The 19,048-nt window shown below is 40.2% G+C and overlaps 1 protein-coding gene across 2 annotated transcripts in view; it reads right to left on the bottom strand.

The window, feature by feature from the left end:
- The window catches only part of ABLIM2 (actin binding LIM protein family member 2), a 208,588-nt gene that overhangs the window by 16,475 nt on the left and 173,065 nt on the right, over positions 1–19,048 (bottom strand). For both annotated transcript variants that reach the window (XM_067558866.1, XM_067558867.1), the window contains 4 exons: positions 12,918–12,976; positions 8,776–8,830; positions 7,324–7,388; positions 7,086–7,166 (listed from right to left, as the gene is read on the bottom strand). In XM_067558866.1, the coding sequence (XP_067414967.1) occupies positions 7,086–7,166; positions 7,324–7,388; positions 8,776–8,830; positions 12,918–12,976 (260 nt within the window). The remainder of the gene's footprint in view (positions 1–7,085; positions 7,167–7,323; positions 7,389–8,775; positions 8,831–12,917; positions 12,977–19,048) is intronic.

Here is a 19,048-nt window from a genome sequence, read left to right on the forward strand (position 1 = left end):
CAGGCTATGTAGTTGTAAGAAGGAACTGGAGAGGCGTCGAGCCACACCACCTTTTGTACCCTTGGTCGGGAGTATGAGGAGAGCTACTGCACATATGCAGGCCAACAGACACTGCTTTGAAGAACTTCTGAACTCAAGTGCATGGTACCATGCGACCCCATGTGTGGAATACTCATAGGGATTATCACTTGAAGAATAAAAAAGTCAATACCAGGGGTATTTTCCAAAAGCAACAAACTGACTTAGGAGCCTAGCTGCCAAATTTATCAAGTAACTTTAAGGAGCCTAAAAATACAGATAGGTGCCTAGTGGGATTTCCAGACGCACCTATGCAGATTAAGTGCCTAACGCTCATTGATTTTCCCTTTATTTCAATGGGGACCCTTCTTGTAAAGCCCACTAGGCACCTATCTGCATCTTTAGCTATTTAAATACATTTAAAAGTCTAGCCCTTAGCTCATTAAGTCACTGAGGTGACCTGGAATATTTTACCCTGAAGCAATTCATAATGAGAAAATCTATTGCTTGCTGTCAAAGTTCAGGATGACTTTTTAAAATATAATATTTTAATATTTAAAGATGCCAAGAAGTTAATTAAATAATAAAATATTTTAAATTGTTTCATTCCAATCTGAGGAATGGCTTCCTTCAATAAGGAAGACAGGATAGGAAAACTTTTGGGAATGTAACAGTTAATGAATGTGCTAATTTTATATAGTTAATACAGAATCTTTTAGACTTTAGAACCTTGAGCCTATAAGTTCTCTGAAAACAGGCACGTCTCCTCTGGAACATGCACGTCTACAGCTTTGCTGTAATAAACTTATTCTTCTTACCAATTTTACTAACACTGTAGAACAAACTTCATTTCTTTCAAAACGACAGTACTGGCAGCATTTTAGGACTATATCCTAAATCCTTAGACTAAAGCTTTGTCTACACAAAAAGCGGTAGCAATTTAATTAAGTCAGCAAGGAATTAATTTAAGCTAATTTGTTATGGAGCACTCTAAAACAAAAAATATGAGCATCTAAACAAGGAGGCTGCACCTATTTAAGTAAACTGGCTTCTAAAACAATTTACGTAAATTGCTGCAATTTATTTATTTAGATTCAGCTTTAGTAACACTCCTGTGAGTAGTCTCCACTGAAGTCAATGGGGACTGCTCACATGAGTAACTGGTACTCAAAATGTGGATTGCAGAGTTTGACCCTTAAAGATTACACAAGTATGTACCATATGCACTGTTCAGTTTCGCTACTTGAGATGTGTGTTTTTCCCCCCTGTAAGAGTACGCATGTGTAGCAATCAATATGCTTTGATCTAGCTGTAGGAAGAAAGATCTAAAAAGCTGTTCAACGACAGGAATTACATATGCCCACTTTGATTGTCTTTATTCTATGAAGTCACCTTTCTTTACAATTTAAATCCATGTGTCATTTTTGAACATGAATACCCACAAAATTTAAAATACTGGTTGTTGAAAGATGCTGGATTATTTTTACTATATTAAGCATCATGAATTTAAAAGTATCTATAAATTAACTCCAAACAAAATTATACCATTACAAGCCAATGCTGTTTTACTAATTCATTGTACTGAAATACTATTTACACTCATTCCTATCTCTCTCCACATTTCCTTTCAGAATCACTCCTGAGAACATTGCTCCATTTATCTTAAATTAGAATGAAAAGACAAGTGGGTGAGAAGTATCTCAAAAAATTATTCGACCAGATCTTCAGCTGTTGTCAATTCACATACCTCATTGAAGTCAGTTAACAACAGTTGGGGCTCTGACCCATTCATTTGAATTCAAGGACTCGGAGAGCCTGTGATACATCTGTGCATCAGCAGGCCATTTGTTTTAAGCAATTCTAAAGGTTGAGTGTATTAGTTCAGTGTTGGCATTAATAACATCTTTTCTGCAAGCGTCAGAAACTGAGCTACATCAGTCTCAGTGCTGGTTTACACCAAACAAAAATAATGGCCTGCATTATGGCTTTCATATGTATGTGGCTTAGAAGAAAGAATTTATGTTATTTTAATGCATTTATTTGCATTTATTCCGAGTTGCACCTATCTAATCTCTGGCGAAAACTGTACCTTGAAAAACACACATTTAAATATATATAATTTCTAAATCTTAAAACAGATTTCCTAAACAATAAAGGCAGGATTCTCAAAATCACTCACAATGGGAGCATATAAGGCATACCCTGAACCCTTCTGAAAACCCCACCCCAAAGCAACAATCCTTCTTAACATGACCTTCATTGCAACTTCTCTTAATTGGACCCTAAAGGACTAACTTCTGTTACTAGATTCTATTCATCATTAGGGAAATGTCCAATACAACAGATTAACCCCCCACAATTTAGGAGAGATGAACAACAATTCATGATTTCTGTGGCATTTACCAGAGACAAATGAAAACTTATAGTAAATTCATTTTCCCTAAAAAGAATTAATTAAAAGTCAATTTAAGTCAGAACTGCTAAACAAACGCTGCTTGTTCAGACTCTCCAGCAACAGCAGTGTTGGGGATGGGCAAAGGGACCAGAAGTAGTGAGTACACAGATCTTAATCACACTGGACAAGGAGAGGTCATTTTCCTCTCCAATCTTTAACAGAAAACACAATGGGCCTGAGTCTCCTCTCACCTATGCCAGTTTTGCTCTCGTGCAAATCCACTGACATCATGGGAGTTATTTCTGATTTACAGAAGTGTAAGTGAGATAAAAATCTGGCCCAGTGAATTTGATGCAGAAAAGCCAGGGTGCTAGAAAATGAAGGTTGTCTTAAAAGATGAAGTTTGAGATAGACTGCTGAATAGATGGATTATCTACACCCTTATCACGACTATCACTCACACCAACCCTTACAACAGAGAGGTTAACTATGGGGGAGGGGAGTAGTAACAGACGAGGGTTTTCAGAGCCATTGAGGGCAATACACTGCAGCAAATACTAATGTTGCACCCTAGCCTGTACTCCCCAGTATTTCCTGCTTCTGGGGTTCTAGCCACCACCTTTATGAGGCTGTGGGTTGCCAAACACGTTAGCCAGGCCCTCTCTTACTGCTCCTGTGGTGTTTGGCTGGAATCCTGCTCTGCTCCTGTGAAGTGGTGGGTCGGGGACTCCCTGGGTTCTGGTTCCCCTCAAACCCTGAAACCTACTGTGCTTACCCACCACATTGTCCCTTGTTTGTAACTGTGTTACAGGGTTCCTCCTTTGCCATGAGAGGAAATAATGAGGGACTCACTTTCTGTGCAAAGCTGTTTAATCTCAGCACTTTTCTAATGCTGGGGGGGGGGGGGGGGGGAGAGAAAGAAGCCAGTCTGCTCCTGTCACTCGGCTTTGCATACGGTTTGAATGTGCAGACAGATCTGTCACCTCTGTTTTGCCAGTCGCTATCATCCTATTAAAATGTTGCTAATTTAACTGTTTAAAAAACGAATCCCTAATAAATCCAAGATGCTAGCCAAAGAGCTCATTTTCACAGATGCACGTTTTAACACAACGCAACAATCTTTGGGATCAGTTGTCTGGTCCCCTTATCGCTTTCCTACCGCAGGTTTAAAGCAGATCTTGTTTATTGTTCTTTTGGAAATCACTATGAGATCTTTGAAGTGGTTGGGCTTCTCAAGACTTTCGGCACAGGCCTGCACCTGGCATGAAGCAGACTGAGCAACTCTAATGTTAAACAAACAGCAGCCCCAGCTGAGGACAATGTATGAGTTATTGATAATGGCAGCCAGAACATTCACTATCCATCCAAAGCAAACTATACATTGTCTAAAACAGCAATTTAGAGCACAGCCTGGTATTCAGACCAGCCTGATCAGTTTAAACAAAGACTCTATTCTTTAACGTAAAAAAAAAAAAAAAGAAAAGAAAAAAGGAAAGAAAAAGAAAAAAGAATGCTTTAATGTATAGGATGTGTCCAGATGTATGTTTTTCCTGTTCTTGGACTCTTCTTGCTTTTTATTATGCTTCTGGTGCTTTGCTGTACCCTGGGCTTAAAACAGCACACATCTAAGACATTCCCTTCTTTACAATTAGATCAGTATCGCCTGCTGGCTAATCAAACAAGAAGCACATTGAAGTGTTTAACAAACAAACATCAATTCCAATAAATACCATAGGCCTATGCTGTACAGATTTTTAAAAAATGTTACCCTTTTTTAGTTTCCACACAGGAACTTGCAATTAAGTCACTGTTTTCCTTTCTTTTCTGCTTAAAGATTAATTGTTTTTCTCCCCTTTTATTGGCAAATATTGTACTTTTGACTTTGCATGTGTAAATGTGACATTTACGTATAAAACATTATTCAAGGACCAAGACTGGTAATCACTGAATTTTTATTTCAGAATTATTGAATGACCTCTTAATCCTAAAATTAATCAACATTAATTAGTTAATAATTTAGGTCAAATCTCGAATTTGTTATTCAGTTCTCACACAGACAAAACTTCCATTGACCCAGTGAATTTCGCCTGACAGTGGACTTCAGGAACTGACCCTTAGGAATTAACTGTTCAACACATTCATTAATGGTAAGACTGGTTTGTTGATATTATGGATCACAGAGCCAAAGGGAAGGTTTAATGGTTTAGGGTTCACTCATGTCCTGGTTCTGATTACATTGAGACCAGTGTGACTTAATTGACTTTGAAGGAGATATTTCTATTTCTAGCGGGGTTAGATCCCTAGACTACCTGAAAACACAGGTTCAAATTCTAGCAAGATAAACTCAGACTTTTGATCTGTTCATGGTAGGTAATTTAGTAACACACACTTTCCTCTATGGGGTCCTTTAATATAGGACCTTAAAAGCCAAGGGCCTGGATGCTCAATATGGATATTCAAGATCCCCTAGAACCTTTTGTGAGTCGTAGGTTGTAAAGGTATCATGGTCAAAAAGTCTTCTTCCCACACCTTTGTGAAGGATGATGTTTGGCTGTTGGCTGCCACCCTCACCACCCAGGAATGTAAAGTTCAGGAGACATTCCTGGGCATGTTGGTGTCTATTTTGCCTCCTACTGTCGGCCAAGGTGCGCAACAATATTCTGTGGCATGTTCTGCTTCTTTCGTAGAAAACTGCAAGCTCGCCTGTCATGGACGGTATCCTCCCAGGTCATTAAGTCCAGTCCATCAGACTGTATGTGCCATTTGATGCAATCCATGGAGTGGAGTTTGGGCCACCTTCCTAATGCCTTTTTATATTCTCTGTTCAGAACTCTCTTAGGTAGTCAATTGTTATCCACACATATGACATGGATGACCCAGGTCATTTGTCTCCGCACTAGCATGGCTTCCATGCTTAGCATGGCTGCAAGCCACTGTATTTCATTGTGGGTTATTTTGTCAGACCATTTGATTCCCATTAAGCTGCGAAGTTGGCATTGTTGCCGGCAGTTAAGTTTTGGATATGGCACCTACAAAAGGGGACAGGTCTCTAACAAGTATAGAAGACATGGGAGCACAACAGCTCTGTAAATTTGGCATTTTGTGGACACTTTGACCTCCTGTCTTGTCCAAAGTCGTCTTTGTAGATGATTGAAAGCTGAGGCAGCTGACTTTAAGCGTGCTTCAAATTCCTTATCAGTGTTGGTGTCATTGGTAATTGTGCTACTAGGTAGCAGAAGGATTTGATATTGTTTAATTGGCAGCAGTTCAATTTTGTTTCTGGTGGTGGTGGTGGAAGTAATGGGCTTCTACCACGAGATGGTTGATACAGGATTTCTGTTTTCTTTACATTAATACAAAGGCCAAAAGGGATACAACATAGGCAAAGGAATTCAGCAAGTGTTGCAGGTCATTCTTGGAAAGGGCAACAGATGCTGAGTCATCAGCATACAGTAGATCCTACACTTCACTTTGGTGGGATTTACTTTTAGCCTTGAATCGGCAGAGGTTTAGAAGTCTGCCATCGAATCCTGTTAAAATGACACCTGTAGTGGTAGGTAGTAGTATATGCAGTGACTTCTAGTACTCCGGCCAACAACAAAGTAAATAATGTAGAGGCAAGCACACAGCCCTGCTTAACCCCATGAGATTCAGGAAAGGGATCAGATGAGTCAACACCCAGTGATACATGGTCCTGCATATTGTCATGGAAGCAACATATAAGGTTGACTGTATGTACACAATTCTATAAAACAGTCCCCTTAAAACAGTAACAGTTACAAACTGAAATGAAGACTCCATGTTGATTAACACACATCTAATTGGACTGAGAATATCAAGATTTGGGTTCATTCTACAAGATTTCCACATTTAGAACTTTCACTGGCTTCAGAAGTTGTTATGTACACATAGAGATAGCAGAATCAGGCCATTTATTTATTGGAAGCACTCCTGGAATTCTAAATTTTTGATTTATTAGAGTAAATTCTTTTACTCTCAAGATCTTCAATTTTGTCACAGTGTATAAATGCCCTGAAAATTAGTAAACTTTCTTCATTCATGTCCCCTTCTGTCTATTTCATTAGAATATTTGTACCCAATTTGTACAAATAATCCAAGTACTAAATAATGGACTCTTTCTTCAAAAATGATGAGAGGCACTGAACATCCCTGGGAAATGGCTGTATCATTTGAATCGGTATCCTTACATTCATAATATTCATTAATATTATATTAACTAACTCATTTATTTAAGAGATCAATAACTTGAAAATAAGTGTTATCTCTGAGGATACAATGCTGTAAGTGATTGAATTCCTTCAAATCTCATTGAATTCAACGTATGTTAAGAGAACAGTATATTTTGCTCAAACCCCACAGGATAGGGCTCTCAATGAACAATGTATACTAATAAGCACTGCTGCCCAAATAAATGATTGCTACAAAACACCAACATTGGTTAATGGATAAACCTCTACAGACCAGATCTTCAGCTGGTGTAAACTGGTTTAGCTCCAATGAGGTCAAAAGAGTTATGGCAATTTACACCTGTTGAGAACATGACTTCTCTCAAGTTCATTTACACCAATGACCAACAATAGAAGTAACTATAAGTCAGTTAATGAACAAACAAAATAAGGATTTTAAAAACTAAAAGCAAATGATTTCCTACCTCCAGTCTAGTCCTGTCCACATCCTTAGGCAGTTTCACCCGAATTCGGTTTGTTACAATAAGCTCTTTATAAGGATAGATCTGTTACAAAAAGATGCAAAGGCATGAACTCTAGTGAAATGTGCTTCTGCTGTATGGCAATGTGTGTAACTTACAAATTTAAATGGTACATACGTGTATCCATATTTGACACACACATTTCACATGGACACAATAAGGAGAAAGGAACACATTTAACCTTGCTAGGAAGAGATGAATCTGAGCATTCTCCCACTGATGGCATGGCACTTCTTACCTTGTATTCTGTAAAAAAATGGGAAATGGTATCATGGTTTAGAATACATAGGGTTCTTTTATGATCACACAAGCGCACAGTTAGCAGAGATGAATGTTTCACATTACTACATTCCTCTCAATTTCTTGACTAGCTGCTGGATAACTGCATGTCTGGTAACCTTTTGACCCTGGTGGTCTGGATGGCCCTAACATTATCCATTGCTGAAACAATGATGCTGATAATTTGCATCAAAGGCTGATGACAGAGAAGTCTGCTTCCTGGTGCCATGGGGTTAAACAATGGGTGTCCTTAGCAAAAGAGGGGAAGTTGGAAATCTTTCTTCTCAAGTGGCTTGTGTGTGAGTTAACTCAGACTCTTGTCTGAAAGCTTCTCGCTTACTGCTCTTTACTGAAAATCATTAATCCATACAGATCACTAGACACATTACAATCTTGGAACATATGAAAATCATCATGTTAACAGAACGTTCCAAAGTGACAACACCCTATGTTTGGACCAGTTGAAGTGGAAACAATGACTGCAGTGAGAATAACGAGAGTTTTTTTCTATTCTTTCTAGGGTTACTGGGCCTGAACTAGCATGGGACTAGTCTAGTTAGGTCAATGTTGCTGGATGTATCACCACACAGCCACCAATCCCCATAGCACTTTGATGCTTGGAAGGGCAACGGGGATAGTGAGGAGGCTTTTGTGGAACCATTGTTGCTTAAAATATTTAAAATCAGAGATGCAGCTTTTCTTTAAAGCTGTGCTCCCTTATCTACTCAGACAATGAGAATAATTAAGGATCAACATAAAGCCCTAGAGCAAAGCCTACAGGTAGGATTTTCAAAAGAGCTTAAGTGATTTAAGAGCAGAAGTTCCCACTTGAACTCTGAAAATCCCACCCCAAGTCTACCTCATCATGATCACGATCAGGTTGACTTATAATAAGGGAAGTTAATGCAGACAGATACTACTTGTTGGGATCCTGCTAAGTTTTAGGTTCCACTGTAATATAGCTATTAAGCACAATGTGATTAAGCACAATGATCAAGCACTTTCTGATCGGTGATTAGACTGAATTTCCTCTCTGTTGTTGGAATGAGAATATCATCTGCTAACAAAAGAGGACAATGGAGGTCATTGCTAAATGCTGGGAGTACTGAATCTGACTCAACTTATGATGGCAGGACTCTATTATGGCCCACTGTTCTCAATAAGATAAACAAGAACGAACAGTGGCTGATTCTTTGCGATAGACAAATTGCTGAGCTATGCTATCATCTCGCCATCATTAACAGTGTCATAAGAAGATCTTACAAGGTAACAGTAGTAACAGCATGTTACCAAATCCCTCCAAGGAACAAAAACCATGAAAGACAGGAGTGGCTTAAATCATATCTCAAAGTACCTCTCATCCCCCAACTGGCGACTTGGTCTGTTTCATATTGGCTCATATTTGCAGTCTGGAAGAGAAAGAAACAAGTATTGTATCAACAAATCAAAATAAACAAAACAGTATGGATAGCACTAGGTAAAAATAAGAAAGCCTACCTGCACAATCAAAATACAAATCCTTTTAAGGAAGTATACAGTAGTTCATTATAACACAGTCTAATTTTTCCAAGTAGGAAACTGAAGCAGCTGCAAAATGCCTCAATGTACAAATGCAGAGAGGTAGTTGTGCAAATAGAAACATATGCATTATCAAATCAATTGTTTTCAACTATGGATGCATTTTTTTCAACAAACTTCCGGAAGAGATAAGACAAATCCAGAGTCTGACTATCCTTAGAAAATGCTGCAAAACCTTCCTCTTTGAAAAACTCTTTTCACCATAAGAATGATGCTCACACTGACAACTCCCTTTCTTGCTCTATCTCTCTACGAAAAAATACCGAAACCAAAATCCATCACCCAAAGAGAATTTCAGCCCTGAGAAGGGCTAAAGACTCCTTGAAATTAAAAAGGGACTTCACTACTGATATTTTTTTTTATATTGAAGATGTTCAGATTCTATGGTGGTGAGTGGCAATATAAAACAAACCATTAGATAGACGCCTAAAGCCAGTTTCTCTATCCCTCATATATCCCCTATTCACTCCACTGCTAACTGAGGCTGCTCTAACTTGAGCTCCAGTTCCCATCATCCCCCAGAATCAAAGAGGTGGGAAGGTAGCAGAAAGCCACAGATAGCCCCTCAAGAGGTGTGCTGAATCAGGTTTTTGAAGACTTGGTGCTGCTATTGGCTAGGGCTATAGTTTCACAATAAACTAATAGAGTTAGCCACCCAAATCCCACTGAAACTGAGTGGAAGTTGAGAGTGTTAAACCCTTAGGCTCTTTGGAAATTTCCAGCCCAAATTTTGCTCTCAACTGCAGTTGCCAATAAAGTCAATAGGAGTTGTGTACACTAACACTGCATTATCTATCTTCCTTCTGACTGATGAATGCTATGCTGAGTTGACTGACATTACAGGATACTGAAAAAACAGTGTTTTTGTTTAAGTCCTGAGGTTCATTCTTGTCTGTTAGGGGATGAGTCACATGTGCAGCCGCATTTAGAGATCCTGCAAGGCCCTGGTTTTTTTGTTTTATTTTATTATTCAGCATTGGCAGAACTGAACTGATTAAAAATAACAAACCACAAAAGTTGGTACGAGCCTACATTCCAAACAGAGAATAGCTATGCTGAAAAGAATACCACAGTTTTGGCCTAAAGGACTTGACCATGCATGACCTTTTCAACTCATGACGTTTACATGTGTGTTTCAATTTTTGCATTGGGCTGATGGGAGAAATACTTCCACCTGCTGGACCCAAATGTCTATTGCACTGTTTAATTCTGAATAGTAAAGGTCGTACTGCAAACATACTTGTTGCATAATGCTACATAACTGTCTTTGTCCCTCCACATTTTGGTGGCTCTGCCTGCTGGAGCACGTAGGATTAATCAATGCACAACTCAGCATGCAGGGGCTACAATTCTGGTTGAAACTATAGTAAAGAACAGAATTATCAGACACATAGATAAACATGAAATTTTGGGAAAGGGTCAACACGGCTTTGGTAAAGGGAAATCATGCCTCACCAACCCATTAGATTCTTTGAGGGAGTCAACAAGCATGTGGACAAGGGTGATCCATTGGATAAAGTGTACTTGGACTTTCAGAAAGCCCTTGATAAGGTCCTTTACCAAAGGCTCTTATGCGAAGTAAGCAATATTAGGATAAGAGGAAAGGTCCTCTCATGGATCAGTAACTGGTTAAAAGATAGGAAAAGAAAGGGTAGGAATAAATGGTCAGTTTTCAGAATGGACAGAGGTAAACAGCAGAGTCCCAAAGATCTGTACTGAGACCTGTGCAGTTCAACATATTCATAAATGATTTAAAAAAGAGGTGAAGAGTGAGATGGTAAAATTTGCAAACGATACAAAATTACTCAAGATAGTTAAGTCCAAAACTGACTGCAAATAGTTACAAAGGGATCTCAGAAAACTGGGTGACTGGGCAACAAAATGGCAAATGAAATTCAATATTGATAAGTGCAAAGTAATTTTTGGAAAAAGTAGTCCTAACTATGCATACACAATGATGGGATCTAAACTAGCTGTTACCACTCAAGAAAAATCTTGAGGTCATCATGGATAGTTCTCTGAAAACATCCATTCTGTGTGCAGTGGCAGTCAAAAAAGCTAACAGAATGTTAGGAACCATTAGGAATGGGACAGATAAAACAGAAAATATCATCATGTCCTTGAATACTGCATACAGTTCTGGTCACCCCATCTCAAAAAAGATATATTTAAATTGGAAAAAGTACAGAGAAGGGCTGCAAAAATGATTAGGGGTATGGAACAGTTTCCATATGAGGAAAGATAAAAAAGATTGGGACTGCTGATCTTAGGAAACAGACTACTCAAGGGGTGGGGGACTTGATAGAAGTCTAGTAAAATCATGAATGGTACGGAGAAAGTGAGTAACACAACATGAGAACTAGGGGTCATCCGATGAAATTAATAAGCACCATGTTTAAACCAAACAAAAGGAAGTATTTCTTCACACAATGCACAGTCAACCTGTGGAACTCAATGCCAGGGGATGTTGTGAAGGTCAAAAGTACAACTGGGTTCAAAAAAGAATTAGATAAATTCATGGATGGTAGATTTGTTAGTGGCCAAGACGGACAGGGACGGGTGTCCCTAAACCTCTGACTGCCAAAAGCTGGGAGTGGACAACGGGATGGATCACTCAAAATTGCCATTTTGTTCAATTCTCCTGAAGCATCTGCCATTGGCTACTGTCAGAAGGCAGGATATTGGGTCTACGCTTGATGGAACATTGGTCTCACCCAATATGGCCATTTTAATGTTCTTATATTCAGGCCATTTGTCTTGTTTTAAACCAGACAGTCCTCTTTTTGCGTGGTTTGTCCCCTGTACAGTACGGAGACAAAATCAGACGTGGTTTAGTCTGGTATCATATGGGGATGCCATCTTGAAGAGCATACTGGTCCACCTATGTGGTGTGGCCTTGCACATGGTGTAACTCCACTGGCTTTTTTTGGGTTGAATTCAGATTGTCAGACAGTGGGATCAGCACCAAGACTGCTAGTCATTTTATAGTAACAGGAGATACATTTCAGAAAGTGCATACAAATACATTCAACATTTCAGCCAGGCTATGGCACTTGCATTCTTACTGCTCCCATGATTAATTGGAGTTCATTCTCTTGTCCTCGGTAAAATACAGCCTAGATCATACACTTTCTCTGCTTTCAAACTTCCTTTTGGAGACACTAGTGCAATGACTATCATCATCATCAATCATCATCAACTGTGTCAGGGTAGTGCCTCTGAGCCCCAGTCATGGACAAGGACCCCATTGTGCTAGGTGCTGTACAAACACAGAACAAGACAGTCACTGCCTCAAAGAGCTTACAATAACTAGCATGGAAAAGATCTCTGGTGACTTTTAAAGACGCTCTTGCTATGAGACTTCACATAGCAAGTTGATGCCTGCTTTCCTCTCTCTGCTTCTGCCCTCCCTCCTTTCCTTCGTTTTTTTTTTTTTTTTTTGTGAAAAGAAAAGGAAATCTGGGAAATGTACATATATTAATAATGGAAAAAATCAGATTACCCAATTCAGGAAATGCAACCCATCTGTCGGTTGCTCTCCCTTTCCTCTAACATAGGAAAGCTAGCTTGTTTTAAATAGACACTCATCACTCTCTATGATTAACCTAACATTTATTGAGCTCTGTTAATATGTGCCGACTACATCTTTGGATCTGCGTTTGTTTTGGGAGAAGAATAAGACTCTTAATGCTCATGCCACACACAGTTAGAAAGAGAGAAGCCTCAATCCAGCTCACTGCTTGTTGAAGACAGACATGGCTGAACCCCCTCAGCACATGAATATCTTATGCAGAGCTGGAAGTCAAAAAGCCTTTGAAGCACTCTATGTTATTACTTTGTGATTATCTACCTGGTTATTAAGCTGCATATTTATGGAACAATATTAGCAGGTGTAACACAGTCTATATAAATACCTACCTGGTGCAATCCGTTCTTTCCATAGCCAGGAAGTGAAGCAGATTTGGCATACGGGAATCCTGTAAAATACACAATATAAATAGAGAGATTTTTGTAAAAACCTTTACAATCAAATTTATAAAAACAAGCACAGAATACAAGAAAACAAACTGCAAGAGCTATCGCCAGGTCTCAGAGAGATATTCTATTTGCAGGATACAGTACAGCTGTGTATGGCTCATCTCAGTCTTGCAGGAGGTTTTTTAAAAGAGAAATATATCCATGTCCATAATTCATATTGTGTCAGGGTACGATCATCCTATATATCAGAAGATTACATGCTTGACAGAGGGGATGGGAAACACGTGTGCTGGGAAAGAACTCTAAGCACAGGCACCAACTCCATGTGTGCTCCAGGACTCAAGCACTTGCCGAAAAAATATAGGGGGTGCTCAACACCTACAAGCTATTGCATGTATAAGAGGCTTGGGGAAGCTAATGTGGCGCACCTCCCTTTGGAAGTGCACTGGTGCTTGAACCTCCTGAAAAGTGGGTCCGTCCATGGTCCGCCCCGAGGCCCTGCTCCCATTCGGCCTGTTCTCCAAGGCCCCACCCACACCCCGCCCCTTTTCCTGAGGCCCCACCCAAGCTTGTTCCTCTCCACCCCCTCTCCCTTCTGTCACTCACCCTTAAGGCAAGATAGGGCAGAAAGGAGTGAGTGGCAGGTGGGGGGCACTTTGGGGGAGGGAGTGGAGAGGCGCACCCACCAGCAGAAACAAAAGTCAGCGCCTGTGCCTCTAAGGAATGATTTGGTGCTGTTGAGAGTGGAACCGAGGACTCAGTAAGTGATGACCTTTTTGATTCAGTGCTGAGCTACTACCCAGAATGATATTAAACGTGCCATCATTTCAGAGGTTCTATCCACATGCGTTCCTGGCATTGTTTGAAAGAATACAGTCCTGGTGAAATTCCAGTTTAAGAACAGCTTTTTGCCTCACTAAATTTCCTCTGTAGTTTCAACTGGAAAAGGTATTTTCTATTTCCAGCCTTAAACTGGTGTATCGTGTTGCTATGTGTTCTCCCTGAGGTGGCTGCATTTCAGCTATGGGTAAAATGATCTTCAGGTATTGTTCAGATTCCTTGACATCACGAGAGCTGCTCTGATCTCTTTGAACTGCCACTTTCAAACCTCCTTCTTAAATAATCAGTCTAAACTATTAGCCAGATCTTTAGATGGTATGAATCTGCACAGCTCCCTTCACTAGTGCTTTGCCAGTTTACATCAGCATTGGATCTAGTCCTGTCTGATTAGAGAAGAGATGAATAAGAGGGGATGCATTAAAGGTAGAGAAAACAATAACTGGTGGAAGAGAAGATAAACTGGGCACTCCTATTTACACTCCCTCATAATATGAGACAGAGGAGACAGTTGATGGAATTGAAAAGTTAAATATTTAAAAATGATAAAAGGAAAAAGGTGCATAGACCACCTGTGGAACTCATTGCCACAAAATCTCATTGTGGCCAAAAGCTTGGCTGGATGCCAGAAAGGTAAAGGCATTTATATGAATCATGTGAAAATCCCAGAGGTACAGTAGATAGGGTTCATTTAAAAAAATAGGGTATAAAGTAGCCACTGATACATGGGATGAGGAAGAAATTATTCTATAATTGTCCATAATGGAGGATTCTTGCACCTTCCTCTGAAGAAAGTGGTACTGGCCACTGTTAGTGACAAGATATTGAATTATATGGATCATTTATCTCATCCAGTATGGCAAGCTATATGTTCCTACTTAAAGAACTAAGCATACTATCTATTATTATTAATTATTTGTATTGCAGTAGCATCTAGAGGCCCCAATCAGGAATCAGGGCCACATTGCATACGGCACTGAACACTCAAACAATGAAACTACAGTCCCTGCCATTGTTCATCAAACAGACTAGTGAAGAACACACCTGGGGAGACCAATTGTTCTGCCCTCTCAGCCCTGCAGAGCAGTGACAGTGAGTAGATGGCTGACATGGCTTAGTATTATCCCCAAATATTTTGACTTTACTGCATATATAATGGGACTGATTTAAGTAGGAGTAATGAAAAAGTGTAAAATCCTATATTCAAATGATTTAGGAACATAGGAATTGCCGTGTCACAAAGGATCAAAGGTTTGTCTCATGCAGCATCCAGCTTCTAATGGTGGCCTCTTCTGGTTTGTGAAATTCTCACCATGCTCCTGGCTAATGGTGGAATATTATAGCACCAAAGGGAAATGTTTTGGGTAAAGGAAACAGTTTAGAACTAACAGAAACTTTCTTTAAGTTTGTGAGTTTTATATTCCAAATTTTAATGAGGACAAACATTCATTTCATGATGAACATGATGAATTTTGTGTGAAAATCAGAGAAGTGAAGTACAGGCGACATCTTGTGGCCATTTGGAAAACTTCCAGGGGTGAAATCTTGGCCTCATTAAAGTCAATGGGAAAACTTCTACTGGGACAGCATTTCACACAGGACTTCATTCTCTAGGAAGTTCTCAGGTGCATTATATACTCTGTACCTTATTCCCATTTGCTCTTCTTTGAACGCAACAATCTAACCTGAATTAGCCAACATACCTATGACAACTGCAAACATTATATGATGTAATGTTAGTACTAAATGCAGATACTATACACTCATTAGGTATATTTTAAATTAATATGGCTCCTTTCATGCCATTCATGCTAATTTGAAACATGAGACTACATTTCAACATAGGCTAATTGAGGCCAGATGTACAAAGGCAAATGCAAATAGCCCCTAGTGAGATTTTCAGAGGTGCCTATCTGCATCTTTAGGCACCTCAATACTTTTGTAAATTTGACCCTTTGTCCTTAAAATGAAGGATTATGGTAAAGAATGCCTGGGTCTCTCTCTTAACACTGGAAAAACCAAGTTATGCTACCAGCCCTCACCTTCACAAACTACTGTTTGTACTCCACAAATCACCATCAGCAGAGAATCCCTGGAAAATGTGGACCATTTCCCATACCTTGGCATCCACCTCTCCCAAGCAGCCATCATTAACACAGAAATCGAATACAGGATCCGCTGTGCCAGCACATCCTTTGGAAGACTACTTAAACAAGTCTTCAACAACAAAGATCTGTAAATAGCCACCAAGATCTTGGTCTACAAGGCAGTTGCCATCCCTATCCTCCTCTATGGGTGTGAGACCTGTGTGACCTATAGTCATGATCTCAAGCAGCTGGAGTGGTTCCAGTAGCGCCGCCTTCAGAGGATCCTCAGGATCAGTTGGGAAGGCTGATGCAATAACATTAGCATTCTCTCTGCAGCCAACTTCAGCAGCATACAAGTGCAGGTCATGAAACATCAATTCCATTGGACGGGTCACTGTGTACGTATGCTGATACTCACCTCCTGAAGGAAGTCCTCTTCTCTCAGTTAAATTAGGGAAGAAGGGCTTGCGGAGGGCAGTGAAAGTGCTTCAAAGACATACTGAAAGTACACCTTAAAAAGGGTGGTATCGATCCACCAAACAGGGAGGACTTGGTGCAGAACAGCACACAGTGGCACAATACCATACACCAAGCTAAAGCCCATTCTGAGGAGAACAGATGCGCTCATGAGACAGAGAAGCGACAAAGGAGGAAAGAAAGGACACAGCATTCTAGCCAACAACTATGTCTCCTACAAGATTAGACCTGTCACTCCTGTAGGAAAATCTACAGAGCATGAATTGGGCTCTTTAGCCACCAAAAAATCCACCAATGAACCCATTATGCAGACATCATCCTCATATTGAGGGATAACTGAAGAAGAATTGAGGCCAGATTTACAAACATTTAGGTGTCTAAAAATGCCAATAGGCATCTACTGGGATTTGCCTATCTGCATCATTAGGCAACTCAATACTTTAGTAAATCTGGCCCTTGCTTCTTAAAATTAAGGATTATGGTAAAGAATAAGAGAAACAGCCTATACTTCCAGATGACAAGTTAAAAAGTGAAACTGTATTTCACAACCAAAATATTAAACAGCTTTTTTTTAGAGGAAAATCTAGGTCACAACTGCATTACACCCCAAGAAAACAATGATAAATAATAATAGCACCTAACTCTTATACAGCATTTTTCAACCATAGATCTCAAAGCGCTTTACAAAAGGGCCCATTTTACAGATGGAGAAACTGAGGCACTGAGAAGCAACTTGTCTAAGGTCGCCCGGCAGGCCAAAAGCAGAGCCAGGATTAGAATTCAGTCCTGGTCCAATAATATATCCACAAATCAAAAATCACAGAATCACAGAAGATTAGGATTGGAAGGGACCTCAGGAGGTCATCTACTCCAACCCCCTGCTCAAAGTAGGTCCAACCCCAACTAAATCATCTCAGCCAGGGGTTTGTCAAGCCGCACCTTAAAAACCTATAAGGATGGTGATTCCACCACCTCCCTAGGTAATCCATTCCAGTGCTTCACCACCCTCCTAATGAAAAACTTGTTCCTAATATCCACCCTAGATTTCCCCCACTGCAACTTGAGACAGTTGCTCCTAGTTCTGTCATCTGCCACCACTGAGAACAGCCTAGTTCCATCCTCCCTGGAATGCCCTTTCAGGTAGTTAAAGGCTGCTATCAAATCCACCCTCATTCTTCTCTTCTGCAGACTAAACAAGCCTAGTTCCCTCAGCCTCTCCTCATAAGTCATGTGCTCCAGCCCTTTAATCATTTTTCATATACCTTGACTTCAGCAAAGCTTTTGATACGGTCTCCCACAGTATTCTTATCAACAAGTTAAAGAAGTATGGGTTGGATGAATGGACAATAAGATGGATAGAAAGCTGTGCATAGAGTTAGTGAAAAGACAATATTACTGTCAAGTTTCTATAGTCTTCAGTGTTTTAATTGTTGCCTTTCTTCAGTGACGTGCTGGTTACCATGTAGCAGGAAGTACACATTGTGCATAATATATGATGCATTTTTCTTACCCTCCGCTGGATTCTTTCCAGTTTGTCCACATCCTTTCTGTAGTGTGGGCCCCAAAACTCGACACAGTACTAAAGAAATGAGGGCTCACAGTGCCAGATAGAGGGGAAGAATCACTTCCCTTGATCTGCTGGCAATGTTCCTACTAATGCAACCCAATATGCCGTTAGCCTTCTTGGCAATAAGAGCACACTGCTGACTCATATCCAGCTTCTTGTCCACTGTAAACCCCCAGATCCTTTCCTGCAGAACTGCTGCCTAGCCAGTCAGTCCCCAGTCTGTAGCTGTGCTTGGGATCCTTCCATCTTAAGTGCAGGACTCTGCACTTGTCCTTGTTGAGCCTCATCAGATTTCTTTTGGCCCAATCCTCTAATATGTCTAGGTCACTCTGTATCCTATCCCTCCCTTCCAAGGTATCTACCACTCCCCCTAGCTTAATGTCATCTGCAAACTTGCAGAGGGTGCAATCTACCCCTTCCTCCAGATCATTAATGAAAATGTTGAACAAAACTAGCCCCACCACTGATACCCGAGGGTTGGAGGGGAGAATGAGTTCATGTTACTCTTGGAGTTACATGTTACATGAGTTCATGTTACTCTTGGAGGGGAGAATGAGTTCAGCGTCTTCATGCCCTACCCTTTTCTTTAACTTTACAAGGTGATTACATGAATGGTATCCACGAATAAAATCTCTCCCAGTAAGAGAGCTCAGTGGGCACTACAAGGTCTAAGACACTTTGACACCTAGCCTACAATATTAATACCAGACAGAAAAAATAATGAACTGGGGTGGAGCAATAGTTACTATGGTGTCTAGTTAATACTAAGTTCAATTGTGGCTTTGCCACAAGACCTCTGTAAGGGGCAGGGTATTGCTGCCCCAGAAGCAGACCTGGAACCAGATTGTGATTCAGAGAGTCACGATGTGGCACCTGGGTCTCCTCTTGTTCCGTGGGGACAGTAATCTGTGCCAGACCTATACCTGACATACATTATTTCCCTTGCTGTGCCAAGTAAAATGCAATGACCAGCTCATTGGGTTAGGGGGTGAGGCTAAGGTTCTCTTCACTCCCCATCCACATGTGCGAAGAAGAATAGCTAAGCAATGATCAATGGGGCACTCAATAGCCTACAAATACTTGAAGGTATAAACACTACAGAA

Source organism: Emydura macquarii, unplaced genomic scaffold (assembly GCF_026122565.2).
Source record: "Emydura macquarii macquarii isolate MOO-44397 ecotype Brisbane River unplaced genomic scaffold, CSIRO-AGI_Emac_v2 contig_2199, whole genome shotgun sequence".
Lineage (NCBI taxonomy): Eukaryota > Metazoa > Chordata > Testudines > Chelidae > Emydura > Emydura macquarii.